Source organism: Haliaeetus albicilla, chromosome 7, assembly GCF_947461875.1.
Source record: "Haliaeetus albicilla chromosome 7, bHalAlb1.1, whole genome shotgun sequence".
Lineage (NCBI taxonomy): Eukaryota > Metazoa > Chordata > Aves > Accipitriformes > Accipitridae > Haliaeetus > Haliaeetus albicilla.
This window is the reverse complement of record NC_091489.1, coordinates 28,892,235-28,915,939: the sequence shown is the minus strand read 5'-3', so window position 1 is coordinate 28,915,939 and position 23,705 is coordinate 28,892,235. Positions and strand designations below refer to the sequence as shown.

The window sequence follows — 23,705 nt, the reverse complement described above, 5'->3', positions numbered from 1 at the left end:
AAAACTTAATTTCTACCATTATAACGTAGGATCTGTGATACTCTTGAACATAGTACCCTTCTCCCCATGCATTATACCTCATATATAGAGTAAGGAGTGCTGTGCTGAGGCTTGTTAATTAGATAATATAGGAACATGGTTTCAAATCAGCAGAAATAGAACGAAATGTGTGCAGATATACTTATTTCTGTTCCTTTATTTGGTTATTTAATGTTCCTGCGCCATGCTCTAGTTCCTAGATGTAATTACACTTCACCTTTATTATTTATGGTTTGCAAAAGATGTAAAGCCAAGTGCTGTAACAAAGAGCTCCCAGCGGGCACCCAGGCAATGCACTGACACACAGCCATGCTGGCTGAAGCAGAAGGTCAGATCCAAAGCTGCAGGGGTTAAACAGTAAGGTTTGCCCAGCTATGCCCAAGGGTGGCTCAGGCAGGAGCTGTTAGCAATAAAGAAGAGTAAACGGGCTTGACCAGCAGTCAATCTCAAACCCTTTTGAATCAGTTGGACAATCACCCTTGCCAGCTCAGGGATCAAAAAATCTATGATGGGCATGGGGTGGTGTCCTGGTTTCAGCTGGAATAATTTTCTTTCTAGTAGTTGGTATAGTGTTATGTCTTGGATTCAGTATAAGAAGAATGTTGATAACACACTGTTGTTTTCAGTTGTTGCTAAGTAGTGTTTAGACTAAGTCAAAGACTTTTCAGCTTCTCATTCCCAGCCAGCAAGAAGGCTGGAGGGACACAAGAAGTTGGGAGGGAACACAGCCAGGACAGCTGACCCAAACTGGCCAAAGGGGTATTCCATACCAGGTGACATTGTGCCCAGTATATAAACTGTGGGGAGTTGGCTGGGGCCGGGGGGTGGGGTGGATCACTGCTCAGGAACTAACTGGGCATCAGTCGGCAAATGGTGAGCAATTGCATTGTGCACCATTGTATAGTCCAATTCTTTATTATCATTATTATTTTCTTCCTTTCTGTCCTATTAAACTGTCTTTATCTCAGCCCATGAGTTTTGCTTTTTTTCCCCGATTCTCTCCCCCATCCCACTGGGTAGGGGGTAAGTGAGTGAGCAGCTGTGTGGTGCCTAGTTACTGGCTGGGGTTAAACCATGACAGGTGGGAATGCATGATTGTGCAATTCTCCTTCCAAGTGTGATAATACAGTCTCCTTCTATGGACAACTCCCAGTACTTGGGAGAGAGCTAGGAAGCAGGTAGCTTTTGATGATCCTGCTCTGGGTGGGATTTCCAAGGTAATGGTCTTCTAAAATTTTTTGTTCCCAGGAGAAGCAGCCATCTACAATGTCTTTAACTCAGCACAGGGTTAACAGCAATCTTTATTCTCTGCCCCATCCTTTTATTGTACTGCCTCAAAGAGAGCTTTTAAGTTAAGACCCCCTTTTTCTTAATAGATGTAAGTCTAAAAAGACTCTGTAAGAATCAACTTTTTTTATATATAAATATGGGGTCTACACAAAGAAGGAAAAAAAAAGAAAAATAAAAGAAAGAAAGAAGTAGAAGAAAGAAAAGAAGAAAGGAGGGAAAAAGGAAAGCCAGCAGGTCCAAACCTGACACCAGGGACCCTGACTCCACTTGCCACAAAACCTAAGGACAGATATAATTCTCCCCACTTTATTTATATGAGAAAGTGAAGCTTACTGTCTCATGCACTCTCTCACACTTTCTTTCTGTTCTAATGCTCTCAGAGACTTCTCTCTTTAGTCAGGCATCCTTGCAGTAAATTTCTTTAAACTGTAATTGGATAATCTTCCAGATTCTGGGAGAACCCTTTGTCAGAGGAATTCCTGGGGGGTATAATGCCTATTCGATGAAACTGAGTTGCTGAAATAACAAATGACTGACTAAAGATATGATTCTTTGCTCATACTAGAAATGCTGTTTTACCAACAACTATTTTTCAGGAACCTTATAACAAAATAAGTATGCTTGTACATTTATCTTCCTGTATCTTATTTTCTGTCAAATAAGACTCTGAATTTGTGAATATAGTGATTTGTGCATTTCACCGGGAATTGGGACCTCAGTCTGTGCACTTCCTACCCTCGACCTTAGAGATCCCAAAAGTGTAGGCAACATTTGAACTACTGTCTCTAAATCAGTTTTGCTTTTTGTTCGCTCTCTCTGAGTGTAGGCGTGACTCTCAGTCACTTGCAAAAGCCCTACAAGAAACAATGCAGTGTGCAATTAATACAGATTGCATGAATGTGAAGTGTGTGGGGTCGGGTACTTACCAAATGGTAATAAAAAGGTTTGGAATTACAGCTTTATGTGGGCATTTGTGTCACAGCATTTATCTCCTTCCTGTCTGAGCAAGCCAGTTGTTGCTCTTTGGCAGTAAATAAATGCTTCCACTGCTCATGAAATAGCTTCCCACATCTTTATTCTGTGGCAGCTAGATTTATATTTAATACAGGAGTTGCACCATTCAGCTGCTAAGTGTCCTCACAACAATATAATTTGGCTCTGCTCTCTGACAGACTGAGACTTAAAAAAAAAAAAAAAAAAAAAAAGGGAAAAAAGAAAAAAATCACTTTCTGAATTGGTCCTCTTGAAGTACCCTGAATTTTTCCTGAGCAGTCACACCTTTCGAACATGACACAAGTCCAAGCCTGCTTGTGACTTTCTAAGGCAAGCAAGAGTTGCCACTAGGATAAGTGCAAGGAATTTGTAACCACCACCCTTGTGCCCCTTCAGTGCCTCCAGGAGTATAAGTATACTGTCAATAATTGTTATTTAAAAAGTACTTACCATTCTTTTGCCAAAATCATGGCATGGGCTGTTAATAGAGCTTCCTTTTAGTGGGACCATCCCTTTGGGGCTGTTGTCAGCCTTCCGCTTGTAGAATTCAATTCCATCTTCTAAAAGCACAACCCACATTGGCTTCCAGGTATTAAACATGCTGCCCTGCATCAGTAAATCACCGTGTATATTATGTTCAATAAATCACTCTTCACATGATACCCACTGAAGATATGACCTTCCAGGGAGTGTCTGACTGACACTAAAATAGCTATAGTTAGTGTCTCAACGGGAACATACCACAACCACACCCATCTTACTATGCAGTTAAAAACCATTGTTGTTATTCTTCTGACCACCATTAATTTCCCCTTGTAGTCACCCCAGCCATAAGTTTTTCCAAAATCGCATTGCCTGCCCCAGCAGGTGTTTCTCTTCAGTATCAGTTAGTCCCAACCAGTGTCTTCAAGATGACATAGTGGCAATATTATGAATAAAGCTCAAAATTTCTGGATGTGAACTGGCACATTAGGACTGCCTCATTAAGTTGGGCATCCTGTGCTGTATTTAGGACTTGATGCTACAATACAGTCAGTCACTGAGGCTTGGCTCTCTGATAAGAAAGCACACATCTCAGACGATTTCTAGACATATAAGAACAAACTGTAAGAGTAATGAACAGTTTAAGGGCTTGAGGCTGCAGATCTCCAACTGCTGTGTTGAGGAACTGAGGTGCTTCATTTCATCTTTTAAAGCTTTTACTTCCTATTCCTGAAACACGGCTGTTAGATGTAAGACATACAGAGAAAAAGATAGGGCCAGATCCTACATACAGTGAAACACACAGCAAAACTCTCAGGGGCTTAGAGAGGAACAAGCTGTCTCTCCGTGTTCAGCACAATTAACCACTAGAATTACTAAGACTGTTGCACTCTAGTTAGAAGGCCTCTCTCGTCCTGCCTGCAACCAGCTTCAGAAGTGGTCACAATCCCAGATACCCAAGTGACTTTACTGCTCAGCCAAGTGAACATTTAGATATGCTGAATACCAACAACTCCTCTGAAGAGTTACCAAAGTGCAACCAACATTTGTGGTCCTCAAATCAGAGGCCATTCTTCAAAAATATTAACTTCCCTTGCTCTTTCTGTTACAAAGAGAGACCTAAATTTATCCTTCCCATCCTACAACTCCATCCACAGCATCCCTGTCCTCCTCAAACCATGGTGGCTGAGCAGTGCTAAAGATGCAGACGGAAGCAAAGCAGACACCTTTGTGCTGTGCAGATGGCTTGTTTTGATTTGTTAAACCTAAGAGCTGGGCAGAGTTAGTTATACTTGCATTTTGTATTTCTGCAGAAGCAAATGGGACAGAAACATGCCGAGTCTTTTTTTCTTATTCTCCAAATGAAACCTTTGTCTGTCACATCCTTTTTTGCTGCCCTACCTTCCAACAAAGGCCTTTTGCACTCTGAATCAGACCTTATGTTCAATTACAGGGTGGGGAGGGAAAACCGTCAGCTGAGATCTTATTAAGAGCAGGACCTGCTTCCAGCCTCTGCAGCCCTCACTGGAAGCAGAAGGTGCCCTACAAATGAATGCTACCTTCTGAAGGAAAGTCACTGCCCTGGGGGTTCTCTAGCTAAACAGGGAACTAAAAAAAGTCTCATCTGGGTACCACATATGGGTTGACTGCTGTTTTCTTTTGATTCTGGGTTGGTTTTTTTAATAAGCCATAAGAATTTACCATTTTTTGAGAGGCCAAATTGACACACTGGTTGCTTTTCTGCTAAGAAATCAATTCAGATGATGAGCCAAGACAAGAACTGTTGCAATTTCCTTTTGTTTGTGGGTTTAACACAGGTTATAGTACTTCTGCTCATAATCAGACAAGTCCATCAATTCCTGAAGACCAGACTCTGTCATGCTCTGCCAATGGAAGCCACCACAGGGCAGTGTTAGATTGGCAGTCTCAGATCCACACCACCAGCAAACCCAAACATGGTCACATTGTTCTCATCTAAAACATCTCATGAAAGACAAGCGAGTAGGATGCTGGATTTTATCTTCCTGGACTAAAAATCAAATTGTCACACCCACTCCAAAGACTGCAGATACAGAGCAGTGTTCAATGAATTGCTCCTGAAATCATTAGCCACTTTAAAAACACAAACAACTTCCCTTTGGTAGAACAACTTCTTTTTAGAAGATCTACAGCACTACAAGATTAAAAAATTAGCTGTTTCTTATGCTCAGAAGATGACACAAGGTCCCCAAAATATACAGAGGTTTAAGCTGACCTAAATCAACACTGAAGTCTGAACCCACATTTACTGGAGGTCACATTGTCCCAGTTAAAGCACTGATCCCCGAGCAAAACACTGTCCCCCAGCCTAATGTAAATATCAAGAGGAGAAAGTCAGTGACAAATGGCCTTCACTCTCTGCAAAGATCGCTGTGGCTGCATGGATGACTCCTTTGGGAGGTCAAATCCTTGGTTTCACTTTACAGGCACAAAGGAGAGGAGGAGAGTACATAATTAGCAGGTAAGGTTAATCAGAAGCATGCTTGTTCTTGCTGGAAGCTCTGGTTGTAGAATGCACAGCAGCCTCACTGATGTATCAAACAGCCGGTACCCGTCTGATCTGCATCTTCTGCTCTTTTTCCCTCCAGCCCTTCCTCTAGCATACTGCTGCTCCTCACCACCAGCATAAGCTCACTTCTGTAAGGACAGAGCCATCTATGAGGCTGTTCTAGGAAACGGGCACAATTTCCATTTCCCTGTTACCATTGCAGCAGCACTGAGCAGCAACTTTAGTAGTACCTGCACAGAGAGACTTTTGGGGGACCCAGCACCTATAGGAATGTGAGGCACTGACACTGGCACATCTGTATGCATCTTTTCCCCAGCATACCCAGCTGGGCACAGTTTGGGATTGTCCCAGCGTCTAAGTTTCCAGCCATTCCCCTGTCATGGAGGAATATAGATCATGAGCCACTTCTCTATATATCAGGCCATTGGAACTAGATATCTGCAATCTACACAGCACGAATTTGGCGCTCTCCTTCCTCGTGACAGCATCACTGCAGCTTTGCAATTACTTTATGAACTTACTTCCTTTCAGTGTCAGTGGAAGTAAGACTGAGGAGTGGCCTCTTCATAACACTGGTCCCAGATTAGAGATCCCTCCAGCCAGCTGTTCTAGTGAGTGAAATTCTCATTTTGATGAGCAGAGATACCACAGGAGAGAGCTCTTCTCTTGCTCTAGGACTGACACTGTTTAGTTAGGCTGCTTTAAGCCAGACTGATGTCACTATAGATTTAAATGGAAGTCAAGGCTTTATCCCATGGGCTTTACCACAAAAGGCTCCAGAGCAGAGGTTGCTGTGGAGCAGCAACTGCCTTCCCAAAGAAGGGAAGTGCCTGTGGCCCCAGGCATTGTCTCTAGAACAAGGTGATCAGACCTCTTTAATCTCACTATGCTTCCTTGATGTTTAACTCGGAGATTAAGTGCAATCGAGTAGGCTGTGGCCATTTCAAGCTGTTACCTATTTTGCCAAGCTTCCACTAAGGGCATTAGGTTTCTTCATAAAAATACAAATCTTTTGATCCAAAGGTACATCTGAGATATGTGCAAAATGTCTTTTGTAGTATTCTGACAAGATATAACTGCTAACAAGTACCTCTATAATCACTAACACCACATTGTTTTACTGCTCAAGGAATTCTGTTCATTTGCCCTTTCTTTTTGGAAAAAATGATCCTTGTTTTAATAACTGAAACCAAAGTATGTTTCCCTACACCTCCCCAACCTCTTCAGAGTTAGCTTCCTCCTCCACTCCGTCCAAAACTGCCCACTTACCTTCTTAACCAAGTAGCCCTCCCTTATGCGCATTGGTTCTCGCTCCATGTCTGAGGCAATCCTGCTCTCAGGTCTATCAGCGCTGGCAGTTAAGTTCCTCTGGCAGCAAAGTCCGTGGGCTGGTGTTTTTACAGTACAGCTGTGTCACTTTCACAAGTTCCTCTGCCTGCTAATCACATGAAAACAAGCCCATTTCCTCTTACAGAGTGAGAGATAGGGAAACGCAGAAGCACATGTGTATTTATAATTTGCCTCTGACAGAACAGGCAACAGCCTGACAAAATGCTCAACTGTACCAAATATGGCCAGCCTTGATGACAGTGACCTGGGAGATTAAAAAAAGCATTTTAATGCCCAATCCCAGGAAATCAGGCCCATTTTGCAAATACATGAACTCTAGCAAAACAACAAACAGGGTGGCATGCTGTGTTGCTGCTTGGTGCGTGCCAAAAGGATCTCACAGACAGGTTTCCAACTCACCGGTTCTGTCACTTCATCCCATCTTTGAAGTCTGATGCCCAGTGGGTGAGCGGGTGGGGTCTGGCAGAGAGCTGGAGGGCCCTCACTTGGTTAATGACGATGCGCCCTCTGCTGATACAAGAAATTTGTTTATCGGACTTGATCAGCTTTTGGGGTTTGGTGCTGAAGCCTCCCAAAAAGGTTACCTGTCAAATAGGCATAAATGGATTAGACCAGCACTTTACATAAAGCACTGCAGAATGCCACTTTCTACGAGCATCTTTTACTTGCTGCAGAGCTCATTTGGCTATATTTGGTAAAAGATAAGGCAAAACTGTAATTTTCCAAAAGTTGGTATATACCAGAGCCACAATCCCTCTTCCCCATACAGAAGGAAGGGTGGTGGTATATGGGAGGCAATAAGGAGGCTGCTGCATTGCCAAGAGCATTCTCCCATGCACAAGACTCAAGTCACTTTTACAGCTGAGCCCACTGAGATAAGGGTTGAGCCCAGGATTACTCCATCTGGCACCTCTGCCGCTTGTAAAGATCCCCAAACAGGGACTTTTTCTGCAGACATTCCTGCTCTCCATTTGACTCTCTCTGTCTCAGCCTTTAGTCAGAAGTACACAGAAGTCTGACAAGGTCTGTGACAGAGGATCAGAAGATTAGAAGAGCCCTCAAAGACTTTCTCTAGCCATTCCTCACTGATGGCTATTTAGTGGTTCTCCCACAGATGAGACTCCACTCCTTCCTTGCTTATCTGTATTAGTGCTTCACTATCCCAACTGCTGAATGTTTCTCTTCACTGTCTGAACTGAGATTTTCCTTTCCAGATCTTTCTCAACTAACTGCTGCTTAAATGACCCCTCCAGTCTCATCTTCAGGCAGAGCACCTGTTTGTGTCAGCAGTCTCAGGCTATACACTTTGCAGCACATTCTGCCCAAAGCATACCTTTTTGTGATGATGAATTTATGCATCATTAGGTTGTTCAGGTCTTGTTTCTTGTAGATCCTACAGTCTCAGTACATTGTTCCTTTGCTCATGTAAATCATGCTGCTGTGAGGATCTAATTGCTATTAAAGGCCCTAGTTTCTGACCAAGCCAATCATCCATTAGGCAGTTTGCAAATCGAAGATTCAATATACGCTTTCCAATTCTCTGGCTGTCAAGTGTACTTGACATCAGCCAACAGATTCTAAAATTATTAGAGGGACAGAAACTCACACATAGCTAATAAAAGCTTCATGCTCTTTGGGAATAGAGCTAAAAGTAGTATTTTATCACTAAAAAGTGAGCAAAAAGCTTTGTGTCACATGCACAATAAAGAATCTGCCTACCAGTCCCAAGGCCTGGAATGAATTGAAGATGCATTCCAGAGTTGAGATGATCTGAGTTTCTGAGTTATATTTCTGTGAAGGCTCCTTTCATTTCCCATAAGCCTTAAAATGATGCTCGATGGACTCAGGAGATTCTTACTGTATAATGTCTTTCTTGGTCAGTAATTCCTTTTGCTTTAAGAAGGTGAATTATTTCCTTCTCTTCCCTTTCACTCCAGTGGTTCCATCTTTGGGAAAAGGCACACTTTTTTTTTTTCCTGTGATTGGATTAACGCAAAAATACAGGTCATAGACAACCACAACTCAGATTAAATACCTTTCACTGTATGGCTGGTAGCCAAACTATCCCTTTATTAGCTGGTTTGAGGCCATAACGCTGCAGAGCTGGGGGTAAGCATTAGAGAACAAGAAGTGGCTCACAGTTAGCTCTTCCTTCTGTCTCTACCTTGCTGTCCCTCAGACCTGAGGAAAGGAAACCCTTTCCACAGCTGGAAGGGTTATGGGGAACAAAGACAAAGAAATCTGCCAGCATTTTCCTCCCTGCAGGCAGCCTCTGAGCAGGTTTTCCTGCTCGCCTGTCCCTACTAGTTCAGCGTTTGTGCTGAGTCAGGATAACAGGGCCCTGCACGATAAATTGATGATATAAAATGTCCAAGGACAGATCCTCTTCAATAGAATATCTGTATGACCTTATACTAAAAAGTGGTTTAATGTGAACAGAAAAGGATGCTGACTCCACAATTTCACAAAAGCTCAGTTTCTCATTTACCTGCATGAAAAGCCCTTGGAGGTGTGAAATGTGATTTTAGACACAGTGGCACCAAGCCAACGACTCCACAATTTAACATTAGCTACTTAAGCAACTCAGTGTCAAAGCATAAAATTACCTCCATCCAGTATTAGCTGGAAGCAACTATTTCTATAACACTTCTCCATACTGTTTCTATTTCATCTTCAAAGCTCAGCTACTCCTTCTGCCCTTCTACCTTATGTGTCCAGAACAATCCTTTTCTTTTAACACTAAGGCTTGGTTTCATTTATGACAGATCACCACAGGGGAATCAGCACTTCAGCTTCCCCCAGGCAGAAATGGCCTGATCAGCTAAATCATTCATGTGAAGCAAAATGGTCCTTAATCATACAGTGGCCATGGCAAGTGTGAGGGACAGCCTGGACTGCTGAAGCACATCTTCTTTGTGCAGCCATTCCTAAAGAGCAGCACCAGGCATGAGAGAGGAAGAGCTGTATTTCTTCCAGCTCTCCACAGAGGGGAGGAAAGAGCCTTGTCTGGCAGAAAGAGAAAGTAACCTGCATTGTGAAAACCTGCTATAACTTACCCTGTTCTCCCCATTTCTGTCCGAAGTAGGTAATGGTGCATGATGCTGGATTAGCAACATTTGTCACAATAGCACAATCTGCAACAGAGCTGAGCATCTTGGCTCAGTTTACTGGCGAGTGATCTGTTCTTGTACAGGAGATCTTGCTGCTGTATTTCCTCAGAGGATTCTGGTTTTTTTCTGCTACTTCAAGGTCCACTCCTGCAATCATTAAAAATAAAATAAAAAAAAGCAATCAACCACATTTATCTGAGCGAGAGATCTAGCTGAGAGACTGATGGGCATTTATACTGAAAATTGGAACCATATCTTTGCAATTAAATACGTCAGCTGCAAGGAATACAGGTGGTTTCTCAGCTTGTTACATCAGCTTCACTGCTCTCTCTACTAGCCCTTGCAGAGCTGTTCTTCAAACATGCTTGCTGCATTGTAAACGCCATAAGCCCACTCCATCTGTAGCAGAGCACGTGAGTTCTCCATAAATATGCATCTCCAGCAAATCCAGCTGCATTTCCAGGGGAAATTAAATCAAATGCTATATGTTCAAAATGATTGTCTACATGGGAAAAATAATATACACAAGTGGTTTGCAAAGGTGATAGAGACTGGGTCCAGCTTATAGTTCAGTAAAACCCTTTCTCACTTTTGCACAGAGGCAAAGGTCTCAAAAGAATTACAGTATTAAACTGAGAGCTGGCAGGTGCAAGTCTCAGCACAATTCACTCCATACGAATAACACATATGGCTATTTTTAGTGAATGAGAGATTGTGGCTTTGCATTCACTTCTCGAAAAGAAATCCCAAACCAGAACATTTCCAAATTTGCCACTGTGTTAAGAAAGGAACCAAAGAGGAGCAAGCATGAAAAGACTATTACAGGTATTGTCCACGTCACCTTGGAATCTGAATACTGTGGGTTGGCTGTCATAAATTAACTGTCCTGTTTGGACCTCAAGGCACATTTCATATATTTAATTATTGTGGAGCTATGCAGCAGGATTAGTGCATTAACTCTAAGTGGGAAGGCTTGCATAAATGGTAATACTGAAAAGCTTATACAGTTGACATATTATTACTCATAGAGAGATCATATTGAGTGGATGCAGTCGAGAGACCAAATGGATTTCTCCAGAATGTTTTCTACACAAATTGGACCAGCGCAAAGCATAGGCCATGGCTTATGTGCATATTAGCTCTGACTTTTCATTGGATGCATCCAACCTCACCTGTGACATACTCACCTCTCCCCTACACTAGTTCCCCATCAGAGATACATGCAGGCAATGTAGCTGCAGCAGGGAAGGCCTAAGCACAAGAGAGAGGTCTTGGAGGATGAAGCTGCAGTGTGAGAAGACTTTACTAGTTCTGGGAAGAGACAGAAAGATGAGAATAGCTAAGCATACTGGCTGCAGCTCACTTGTAGGAGCTCACCACTCCCTTCAAAAGCACTAAGGGGTTCACCAGGGCACAGGGGAGTGCTGCAATGTTCCTGCTCCAAGTGAAGTGAATTAGCTTAATGTACCTTGCTAACTCCAGACAACAGGCTGGGAAGCCTCAAGTGCCAGGGGAACAAAAGGTCGATTTGAAGGACTGAAAAAAAACCCAAAAAAGCAGTTTTGCATTTTACAAAGACATTAAAGATTCCAACCCCCACCCCTCAAATGTAGGTGTAGAGAATGGCGGAATGGACACAAATTTATCTGGAAGTAAATTACTGCTGTGGCTTAGGAGAAATGGGACCTTGTCCTAAGCCTATGATCATCTATTTAGCTTTGAATCTTGTAAACATCAGCCCATTTGCTCTGTGCTCCTGGCAAAACCACACTGCCTCCTTCTTCCTGCAGGTATTTTGCTCCCTATAGAATATCAAGCAATTAATTTCAGGTAACCATGCAGCAGCCTGGGGGCTGGGACCCATAGAAAACCCCCATGGAGACTGGAAGGGCATGGGTTTCTCTAGCCAGGGGCCATCCAACCACCCTCAGTGAGGGGGCAGCCCACAGCATCTGGAATCTCCATAGGGATGGGCTGAGGTCAAGCCAGGTAGTCAGCCTACAGGTCAAGATCAACAGCATCTATGGCTGGATATGTCTGTGGCAGAGCTGGAAACCAGCACTCCTAAGCATAACTCAGGAAGAGACTGAAGGCCCAGGGCTGAGCTGAAATAGGGCCCGTGGGCATAGGTGTGGGTAGAGGCCCCAGGTGAGGCTGGTCAGGGCCATTAACGTGGGCAGCAACAAAACTAAGCTCCCAGAAAGACTTAGCAAAGGCAACCCCTTTATCAGATGGATAAAAAGAAAGGCAATGCCTACATTTAAAATTTCTTCTTCATAAACGTTCTACTCTCACCATGTTTCACTTTCACATGGTAAAACAGTTACTTGGCCTATGCACACGTAATCCATAATATGATGCTTTTTTAGTTCTCCCTCATGTTTACCACTTTTTGCCATAGCGGTCTGGAATAAAGTCACAGCCTGAGCTGTGTCAGAGAAAGATGATCACTCAGGCAGAAATAATAAGGGGAAAAAAAAACTCGTTATAGATCTGAGCTCTCATGTACTTGGGAAACTAATTGCAATCAATGTCTTCAGCTACACACAATTTACTACAACATGATATGTCTGGCCCACGAGCCGAGTAAAACTGATCCCTGGCAATGGCCATTATTCTTCACACACCACTTTAAGTGATACTATCAGATTCCCCATGTGTAAGGCCTCTGTGATTTTGTACTGAATTACATTTAAACTTACAGAAGTGGGAATTGCTGCAAGCAAAAGTTTCAACAAGCCACAAAGTGCAGCAGTTTCAGCAGAATAGAATGAAAAATCAGAATTCTCTTGCAACGAGCAAAAATGATAGGGAGAAACGCACATGTGGTCTTCTTTTGCGGAGCCATACTGTTATGAGCTATGTGTCCATATATAGCAGCTGCTTCCTTATCTGAAAACCTATGCATACAACTTGATTGTCTGGTAACTTCCAAGATATTTTCAAGACCATTCATTGTTGACCTTGACAACGGTTGGAGGGATTAACTTTACCTAACTTTTTGTGGACTGCTTTTGAGGACCTTTAAAGTCAGCAAAGATCTTTGCAATAAATTGTTGGAGTTCAGTGTATGATTCATGATCAAATGTTGGCTCCCACTGTGGAATGAGTTGCTCCTGCAACTTACTGCTTGATAGATGCAACTACTCTTTGATTAGGTGCCCTTTGACAATACAAGAGTCTTAGGTGACTGACCAAACCCAAAAGATTCTTCTCATATATTAATGTTGATAATTCCACCACTTCATCGTACATAGGGAAATGTTAGGGGTTTTTTTAATAGCATTTGTTTCACTCTTGACTGTTCAGTAGGAGAAGCAATGACTGCATTGTGTAACAACCTCCCTATGGGGGACTCTGCTGCCAGTGAGCGCCATCGAAGGTAGGATGTTACTTACAAAACTCAACACGTACACAGTTCTGAGAGGCAGGGATCATGTCCTACCCTTATCTTTGCAGAAACCTGGCTGCCTGGCCACATTATGAAGCATATTCTTAGCTGGATACCTAATCAATGCAAATACACTAGGATTTCTTTTTTTTTTTTTTCCCAGAGGTTAATTTTTCAGCAGGATGCATTCTTTTTCTTAATGTTCACAATAAAATTAATTCACTAATTAACTTGCATGCACAAAGAAAGGCACCTGGGTAATGCTATATCTTCCATTTGGCTTAGCAATACTACTACATTTTACCACCATGTGTGCATCCCAGCTTTAGAAAAACAAAGAAAAGTTCAGGTCCAGTGCAACATGCAGCTGTGAAATTCTCCTAACAAAATCATTAACTCTGCCATTATGTCCAATCAAACAAAAAATATATTTGTGACCCAAGTCCTCTGTCAGCCATAAGAATGCTGCAGTTTTACCAGCAAACAAGAACAAATGCAAAGGAATGGAAGGGATGCACAAACCTGCTCCTGGGTTAAAATCAATCTAACTGTTAGACACGAATGAGACCTGTGGAGAGTGGAATTATGGTACAACCTCCAGTTTCAGAGATCTTTCTCTTTGAAAAAATGGTACCAGCCATAGGTAAAGAGTAGTATTAGACTCAAAGAAATGAGATTCTGATCTGATACTGCAATTATGGTGGGATTTTTTTTCTATTAAAATAAGAAGATTGCAATAAAGTGATTAAAAAAATCCCAACAGAAACCCTGAACCAAATATTAATGTTGACTGTTGACTTCGGGGAGCAAGAAACTAACACTCAGTCTAGCATGGTGGGCTCACAAAAACCTTTTGCCGTACAGGGAGAGAGAAGAGCCACAAAAACACGTCTTTGCTCTCCGCCCTCCCCTCCCTCTCAGGCAGCTCTGGCTCCTGCGTGCCGCTACGCAGATGCCTCAGCCCACCCCAGAGGGCTCGATCAGCCCGCGGGAGACGGCTCCCCGCGGTGAGGGGATGGATCAGCAAGGTGATTTGGGGGGGGGGGGGGAAGGAGTCCCTCCTCCGACAAGACCCCACGGCGCGCTGCCCGCCGGCGGAGGAGCCCTGTGGGGCGCTGCCTGCCCGCGCCGCTGTCCGCGCCCGTGGTGCTGAACGGCGGCGGCGGCGCCCGCCTGGCACGGCACGGGCCCCCCGTGCTCCCCTCCGGTACGAATGACGGGATTAAGGCTGCAGTAATCAGGGCCGGATTTACTGCCTGGAAACCGGCTGCAATCTGGGCAGCTGCAAATGTCCCCCAACCCGGGTGATGGGGGGGGCGGAGGGGTGTGTACATCCGCTGCCCAGATGCTGCGCCGCGATTAGGGGGAGGGAAAAAACCAAATATATCATCCGCTGCTTTTGGGAAGGGCTGGGCTGGTTGGGATCCGGCAGCCCCTCCTCTTCCTCCTCCCTCCTCCTCTTCCTCTCCCTCACAGCCTCGCTCTCCTCTCCCGGCCAGCCGCCTTCCGCGGAGGGGGCGAGACGAGCGCAGAGCCCGCAGCGCCCCCCTCCACCCCGGCGACAAGCGATGGACGACATCCCCGGCCTCGTGAAAATCAGCGTCTCCCTCAAAATCCAGCCCAACGACGGGGCGGTGTATTTCAAGGTGGACGGGCAGCGCTTCGGCCAGAACCGCACCATCAAGCTGCTGACCGGAGCCAAGTACAAGATTGAGGTGGCCCTTCGGCCCGGCACCGTCCAGGCCACGTAAGTGCAGCAGCCTCCCGGCTTGGGGCTGCTTCCCTGACCCTCCCTTCCCCGCTGCTTTATTTTTAGAGGTTTAATATTTTTTCCTGGCAGGCTGACAGCACAGGGTTTCCATGATTTCTCCCTCCCCGCCCTTTTGCTTTGGTGGCCCTGTTTCTAGGTCCCTGACGAACTGTTCCCAGTGCTTTGCCCGGCTGGCTCAGAAGAGAGGCACGTTTGGGAGTCACTTCCTTCCCTCTCCCTCCCCACCTCCTGAGAGAGCTCTTTCAAGCCCAGCTCCTTTTCTCCCTCCTTCCCCACGGTTTGCCCTGGAGGCAGAGGGAGAAGGCCCCTCCAGCCCTGCATGTCAGAGATGCATCATGCCCAAGCCTCGCTGCAGCATGGCAAAGCAGAGACTGGGACTAGGAAGGATGCACATGGGGAACCAGCTCTGGGTGGAGGGGCACGCCTGGAGAAGAGATTCAAATAACCTCTCCCCAGCTACTCGACATCAGATCCCTCCTGCCTTTCCTTTCTACACCTTCCCTGGGTGACTGCAGAGCCCTGACATTTTTCAGGGGCCCCAGTGAGTCAGCAACACCTGCAGGTCTGCCAAAATCCCTGAAGCATCCCCCAGCACAGAGGCTGCCAGGCCACATGCTTGCTTCAAGCTGCTAGGGAAGGGGACCTGCAGGGCTACTGAAAGGATGGATCCCATCTCTTTACAGGACAATGGGCATTGGGGGCGTCAATGTCCCACTGGAAGAGAAATCGAGGGATGCACAGGTGGCCTCTTACACAGGGATCTACGATACAGAAGGGGTGCCCCATACCAAGAGCGGGGAGAGACAGCCCATCCAGGTCAACATGCAGGTATGTGTTTCTCCAAGCCTGGCATGGGATGACAAGAGAGGGCAGCAGGGGGTTGACTCCCAGAGAGGTCTTGAGGTGAAATATTCCAGCGCAAAGTCTGATCAAGCTGCTGCCCTCCTCTCTGCTTTGCATCAGTAAGACCGCTGGTCAGAGAGTAGCTGGAAAACACAAGCCCTGCTTCCCAAGGGGAAGCCAAAAGAGCAGCAAGGGCCAGGAATTAGTAGGGGGATTTCTAGAGACCTGCAAAGCCCTTTGGGGTGCTGCAGCAGAAAGAAATGAGAGCTGAACATCTCGCCTCTTCTGCAGGACGTATTATAGACTTCAGACAACTCCCACCAAGGTCCCTGGCTAGGAATCCAAGCACAAGCCCTTGGCATACAGGGACCTCTCCTTTTATCTGCCAGCACTGCCAGATTTTTTTGAGCACAGCATGCCCCAAGCACAAGAGATGACTACTCTCCCCTTCCACCTGTCATCTGCAGGATGCCTGAGGGCCTGCCAGAGGCTGAAAGCATGCATAAGAACAGCACCCCCCTCAGGCTGTTGTCTCCCTTTCTTTCCCCATATGCTCCCATTATCACATTATCTCTGCATCCACAAACCTTAATTCTTACACAAGTGGCTCCTCACTCCAACCTTGAAGAGAAGCTCTAAGAGTCAGAATCAGTATATGCCATGGCCCCAAAGTGAGATGACAAAAGCTCCAGCCTATAAGGCAGCAGAGCTGACAGAAGATTGGAAGAGTAGCAGGCGGATTTCCACAGCACTCAGGGTGCAAAGTGAGATTTCTTTTGTTCTGGCTTTTGTTTGGTTGTTTGTGGGGTTTTTTTTTTCCCCCCTCTCCTGATTACAGTTGTGAGGGATTCCTGCTGTTTATTCTATGCTTCCTGTACCAAAAAGGGGAAACAGGGCAGTAAGCTATCTTCATCTGAAGCTCTCTTAAGAGTCTGTTCCAACTTATACATGTTTAAGACCTTGCCAAGCCCACCAGATTTCAGCTTTTATCTCACATTTGCTCACTGCACACAAGATTTCATCTTTATCTTCACTATTTTTTTCTGGAATCATCATTTAGCATGGTAATCCCCTTCTGAGTAAGAACTGTAACATCTCCATTTGGAGTTTCTAATAATTACAGCATGCATAACTTAATTTTGGAGACCCACATCCCATTAACAGTTACCACTTCATAATCTTAGGTTAATAAGACTACCCTGAAGTATTTGTCCACATTAATCACTTTTCTATACAGTCACCTCCTTTTAACACCTAGGAAAACCAAACACCCAGTATAACTTCTCAAGCAGAACAGGGCTGCTGGATGCCACTGTTAAATATTGCAGTTATATTTCACAATGTCCTTATACCAGGAGGTGAAAGGGCAGCACTCCCCCCCAAAAAAGCTGCTTTGACCAAGGCATCCCTATTTTGATAGCCACCTTTGCCCTTAAGAGTAGCACTGATGTGAACTCTGAAAATCTGAAAGTTTAACTTTTCTTATGGAGAAAACCAAGTCAAATCACAAATGAAGTAATTCCCAAAAATGCAAGGACGGTCTGATTTTCAGGTACAAGCTCCAAGATGGTTTGTTGCAGCATCAGAGTAAGTAGCCACAATATTTGTCCAAACAGTTGCTTCTACCAAATCAAATCCTGGGATACTAACCATGAAGCTAATATGATTTTCAAGCATTAAGTAGGTCCTCAACACCTTTTAGGATTTGATCTTGATAGATGGGTTCTTCAGTACAGACTTAAGTGTCCACAATTGATACTTTTAAGTATTAAATATAGGCAACTCAACAGGGATTTACATGTTTAACTCATCATTTAGCTGCTTAGCTAGATGGAGCCGTAACAGATTTAGGGAACCAAGCTCAGATACCACAGTCCCAAAACTGCTTCTAATACCTACTTCCTGAATCTTCAAAACTGGGCTTATTGCTTACAGCTTTACATTTTCCTATTTCCTTCAACTAAGAGGAACTTCTGCCTCCACTTCCTTTTCTAGAACAGGCAGGATCCTGATGCATCCTAGGGAGATAAGGACACTATTTACAGCATAAAATCTGAACTCACATTAGAAATAGATTGTGAGGTCAGTCCTGCAGTTAAAAACCGGTCTGATACTGCCAATCTAATGCCCGAAAGACAGAAGGTCCATAAAGGTCCTTAAGACTTTGTTTCCCATCTGCTTTAAAACTTCAAACAAATAATTCTTTGTGCTCCTACTTTAACTGGCTAGTAGACATCTGACCTATTACAGCCATAGTTTATACATGTAAAACAACAATCCTATTTCTGAATTCCAGAATCTGAGGATGCATTTCTGTTACCTGAATGCTCAATTATGTGCACTATCCAGAAACTGCTAAACTGTCTAGCAAATGGTGTAAATTAAGTTAGAAACCTCTCTTTGGGTCTCATTTTATTCTTGGTCAGACTAGACTAAGATTGAATAAAGAAGCTAGACCTCTATTCCCAGTAATAAATAGCCATTAAATCATCCTAGCATGCAAATTCAGAGGGAGTGATTAAATAACTATTCACACCTATAGCACTGGATGACAGAGAATAGCAGACAGGGAAATAGGCTTCTAAGCCTGACCTACAAAGAGTAGGACCCATATACAGCCCCAGTGGATGAGCCAGAATTCAGCTGCACAAGCCATGAGAATTCAGGGGAGGTCTGAGGATGCAGAATGCTCATTATGCCACAGAGCTGCTGCATCTGCTAAGTACTGGGCTGGGGGGGTGTGGGTGTGGGGGGTGTGGGTGTTGTGGTGGCACATGGTACTGGAAAAGCTCTACAATTAATTCTTTCCTCCTCCTGAAAACCCACAGCAGTCAAACTACTCAGGGTAGCTCAGCAATCTGGGTTGTTGGAGGAACATAGAATTTTTCTTCCTCTATCTTGTTAAAATTCAGATCCTCCATACATTAATGAAATGAAATGCTGCTCTTGTATCATATCACCTTCTACAAATGCTATTAGTAATGCCTTTTCTTCCTCAGTTTCCACACTGAGGATGGCTGATGCTCCCTTCTGAAAATTTCTCTTTGTGGATTGTGCACAGTAATATCCAATGTGCTTAACCTTCACCATCTTGCATTATGAGTATATCAGGATTACTATCAAAGATGATTAATAAAAAAAAATAATAATCCCTATTTAAGGTTTTAGTTGCTAGGAGAGATAAAATAGCCTGTACATCTGATTCTTTCTTTGTCAAAGGAAGTAGCAGAAATATTTCAGCTACTCCTTTAAGGTAACACTTGGAACTGGAGCCAAATAAAAACCTTCCACTAACAGCACACAGCAACTCCTGCTGTTGTCAAGGCTAAATTTAAGTTACCACAGTAGGCTGGGGGAAGGTTTAGAGCAATGTCCATTACGCAGCAGCAGCTTACAAACTGCATCTTGAATTAAAAACAAACAAACAAACATGTCCTGAGAAAACTGGATACAAGAAGGCTCTGCTTGCAATTCAGGAAGAGTCGGGAAGGGCTTTCATATTGACTTTGCAAGTGTGGTTATAATAGGCAGATGATCAAAGGTCAGCTCACAGGCACATGATGGGAATGGAAAACAGTCAAGTGAAGAAGCTGTCATTAAAGTGAGTGATGGAAATATTTAAAAGGAAAAAACATTGAAGAACAGTGCTGTTCAGTAGCACTGAATCCACTATCTAGTATCTTCTAACAACATAACACAATCAACAAGCCATACTACTGGGACCAACAGCAATACATACAGGCTTCACACCCACACTTCGGATTCTCTGCAAGGTCTCAGGGCACAGGAACTCAAATTTTATATCACCATTATAAATGAAATCATAATCTGTCCTTGAAAGCCTCACTCATAAGGTTTTTCTGATGCTGTAAGTGTGTATAGCAGTGGCTAAAAAAAAAAAAGATTTTATTCTACAGAACTTACTATAGACATAGTCTCATTCACTTCAGAGTTGCAAGCGCAATCAGTCAACTTACAGTCAATCTCTCACTACTCCTTCACTGTATTAGACACTTATCTGCTAAACACACTGATTATCTCCTTCCTAGCTTCTGTTACTCATATCTGTTTGAAAAGCTGCGCTATCACAGTACAACTAGCAATTACAGAAATGCACAAAGAACTTCTTTTGCTTAAGTTCCATGTAAGACATGGAACAGAATGCCAGGAAAGGAGTAGGTGGTCTAATAGCAGCACATCTCAGTCAAGACACTGTAAACACAAGGTTACAAAATACAGGGATGTTAAAGATTTCAGATTGAGCAAAAGAAAAAAAAATCTTCCCAATCCTAACTGCAGCCTCTAGGTATGGTATAAAGGTGAAGTGATGGCCTGTATCACTACAGATCACTGCTACATGATCTACAGTACATACAAGCCACTTAGAGATCATCGGGCCAACTACTGATGTGTCATCTTAGGAAGGATTACAGCTTTGAGTCTTGCTGTTAGTAACATTTATCCATATGGGAACTTGGAACATTTTTACTCCCTTGCCTTTCCCAGATAAAAGTGCAAGAGAACAGTACCTGGAGAATCTGATCCTTCATGTTTTATATATGCCTAAGCATAAAAAACTTTATGACTGCTAGAGCAGGCTTTACAGATCTTTGATTTGTTGACTTGAGGAACAACGACCCTTATATCAGCTGGTTTATGTTCCATAGTTTCATAAGAGTGTTGTTTCTCATTAAGATAGAGAAACCAACAAAATAATCACTTCACTAACACTGATATTGCCTTTTCCTCGCAGTTTAACGACATTGGCGTTTTTGAAACAGTCTGGCAAGTCAAATTCTACAACTACCACAAACGGGATCATTGCCAATGGGGAAACAGTTTTGGCAGTATTGAGTACGAATGCAAACCAAATGAAACGCGCAGTCTTATGTGGATCAATAAAGAGACCTTCCATTGAAGAGATGCAAAACCAATACTGCTGGACAATCTCCCTAAAGAAAAATCTACCTTTTTAAACCAGCAAGAAGCCTTAACAAAGGCATACTGTACTGTTGCTTTGTTCCATAAGGTTGCAACAACTATGTTGTATATACAGGTGGTGCCACTAAAATCTTCGCCTATTACTGTATTTTAAGTTTACCATGGCATCTGCAACATTCTTTATCTGTCACCCTGAGAATACTGAAAAGTTCATAGTAAAGAATATTTGATAGCTGGGTAGAAAGTCATACCATCATAATACTGTTGTAAGTATTTGGATTATTCCCACTAAACAGTTCCACTAGATGTAACAACTTTTGTGAAGTGTTTTGCTTTTTTGCTTAGAATTTGGATGCAACATCACATTGGTGATTTCTGTATTTATATTTGTGTTTGCTCCTAAATTGGTGTGCTTGCTCCTCCAAGCATTTTGTCATACATGTCATCCCAGTGGACAGCAAAAAGTGCAAATTATGGATACTTGTAGGTTTAGCTAAATGGCAGCTACTGCACTGTTGATATTGTGCTTTCATACCAGGGGATTTGGAAACTCATTCTCCTGTTTGTTAAGTGCTGTAAGACATTCTGTGAAAGATTTGCTAATTTACCAAATCTCTGAAATAGGATTCTTTCTTGTTAAGTTTCCCAGTCTCTGAAATAGCTTTAGGAGACGGTATAAAACATGCTAACCTGAATGAAGGAAAAGCAATAAATCAGTTATATCAAAGAGATTTAACAACATGGCTAATATCTATCTTAAGATCATATAGTATTCTTTAAAGATATAGCAACCATACTTAATTTAGTTCTTAGAATAAGAGTTCTGATAGTAATCTCCATTTTTGTTTTAATGACACATTGCTCAAATCAGTAAAATCTTACAAATCAACTTTTTCAAGCCTCACCACTGTATTGTATCAAAATCAACAGAATTTGAACAACAAACAGTCAGCAGTATGAAGAGAGTACAGATCCGCATGCATGTTTAATGCATTGCACTCTTTCAAATAAAGATAAGCATGTAAGCATTGGCATGGTTATGACTAAAGGTGCTACATAAACACTAGATCAGTGTTTAACACATACAGACAATGAAAAGCAAATACATCTTTTCTTTCAGTAAATAAAGCAGGGAAATAAATACACTGTCCCATCCCCAACTTGGGCTGAAGTAAGCTGTCAGTTCTTGCGTATCTGTTATTCCTTTTGTGAATAATTTGTAAATTGTGTATGTAAATGGTAACCATTACTTTTGATCTTTGTAATAAAGGACTTAAACAATTTCTTCTCTAGTATGGCCATCTAAATAAGTTGAAAATACTGTATCCAAAAAGGCAGTGGTTTTAGAAAGTCAGACAGCAGAGGGGACGAAGTCAGTGTGTTCTGAGAATCCAGTCCAAAGTGCCTCATTTTCTTTACTCAAAGCTACTGTTTCTAGGCAATACAGATCCAATATGCTAGAACGCAGACAGTTAATGGGATAACACTCAGTAGAGCTTACTGATAAAATTCAACTGCATTTTGTTCCACTAACATAGCGTGGAAAGTAGAGATTTAGGACAGAAGTGAAATCCCAAAGAAATATTTGCTTCTGTTGAATTATTAATCAAAAAGCTTGACTGTTTGCAGATTTCTGCAGACAAAAGAGCCTGACAGTAGCACTGATGTAATACAGCACTGGAACGATGAGCTAGCCAGCTGCATCTCTACTCTGAGGCAATATTACACAGGCAAATTTCACTCCGATGAAATTCTAGAAATAATCTTCTGCATTAACTTCTTTCCTAGACTTTTCCTAGACTAGAGAAAGAATTCTTCAAAATGAGAAAAACTGAACTGAGCAAATTCAAATGTAATCTGTACTTCAGACAGAAGTGTTATTGCCAGCACTTTAGCAGAAGTTTCTAGGTAACAGGCTTCAATGATACTGAACTTCCAGCTGTCAACCAGTTCTATCTGTGCACTACTAGAAAGCAATTTTATTCTACAACAATTGGCATACTTTGGTTTATTTTGTTTGTACATATGAACTGAAAACACATCAGCAAGAAATATGTATGATACATAAATTAACAGAGAAACTTCTGTCCTAGTAAAATTAAAATGTGTAAGACATGCCTTCACTTTGAGTTCAGCTTCTACGAAATCCTTGGCCCACAATGTCCTAGCTCTCGAGCATTTAAGAAATGTTACAATGAATAAATCTAGCCTATCCTGGCACAGGAGGGCTGTTACTCTCAGCTAGCTGGAAGCACACCCTTCCCAAGGTAAATACTCATGCCCATATTAATGCCAAATAGGGCAGCTCTTTTCTTACATCCTAGCAAGTCCTGTAGCAATCAGTTCAGAGGGTGGCCAAGAAACAGGCTGCAGATGGAGTGAGTTGCTTTTAAAAGGAAGGAGAAAACAGCCAGACTTGTGTCTTGCAGGCCCCATACCCTGAGACTGAACATTGCTGCCCAGGATTGCAGCACCCGTTTTACAGACAGTGGCAGTGATAAAAAGGATGAGGACTGGTTAACAGCTGATCTTGGGGAAGGTGTAAATGGTGTTTATCAGCTGTTATATCCTTCTTCCCTAGATGAGGTTTAAGCATACAGAAACATGGCTTGATGGCCTTGCATTATTCCTAAATAGAAGATTATTCACGTGGTATTTGTTGAGTACCCATACCACCAGCACTGATACTCTGCACATGTAAAGCAAAATAGTCCCATCAATTTCCCCTTGCTCAACAAGTGGTTTGCTAACAATGCTAACATTTGCTTCAGTAAAGGAGACCCAAGACTTTAGCAGTTCCCTGGAAAGTAATATTTTTAATTTCTTTCGTCCAGGACAACTCTGGTAAATATTCATAAAGCTTGAGTCACTAAAAAAATTGTTGCTGTGACAGTTTGATGCATTATTCAATCAGCAGCATTTAATCTCCAGCCAAATTTGTTCTTT

The 23,705-nt window shown here is 42.9% G+C and overlaps 2 protein-coding genes across 11 annotated transcripts in view; one reads left to right on the top strand and one right to left on the bottom strand.

The window, feature by feature from the left end:
• PLEK (pleckstrin) overlaps positions 1-23,705 on the bottom strand; it is a 64,140-nt gene that overhangs the window by 14,111 nt on the left and 26,324 nt on the right. For 2 of the 10 annotated variants that reach the window (XM_069787514.1, XM_069787513.1), the window contains 5 exons: positions 9,756-9,960; positions 8,423-8,679; positions 7,103-7,287; positions 6,623-6,791; positions 2,773-2,928 (listed from right to left, as the gene is read on the bottom strand). In XM_069787514.1, the coding sequence (XP_069643615.1) occupies positions 2,773-2,928; positions 6,623-6,670 (204 nt within the window). In that variant the 5' untranslated portion in view covers positions 6,671-6,791; positions 7,103-7,287; positions 8,423-8,679; positions 9,756-9,960. Of the gene's footprint in view, positions 1-2,772; positions 2,929-6,622; positions 6,948-7,102; positions 7,288-8,422; positions 8,680-9,755; positions 9,961-11,000; positions 11,058-23,705 lie in introns of those variants that run through there. The other 8 variants (XM_069787520.1, XM_069787512.1, XM_069787515.1 and 5 more) reach the window with 8 other exon arrangements.
• CNRIP1 (cannabinoid receptor interacting protein 1) lies at positions 14,681-22,042 on the top strand. The gene is made up of 3 exons (XM_009922812.2): positions 14,681-14,951; positions 15,659-15,803; positions 20,572-22,042. Exons 1-3 carry the CDS (start codon positions 14,773-14,775, stop codon positions 20,734-20,736), a joined length of 489 nt encoding a protein of 162 aa, XP_009921114.2. The 5' UTR covers positions 14,681-14,772; the 3' UTR covers positions 20,737-22,042.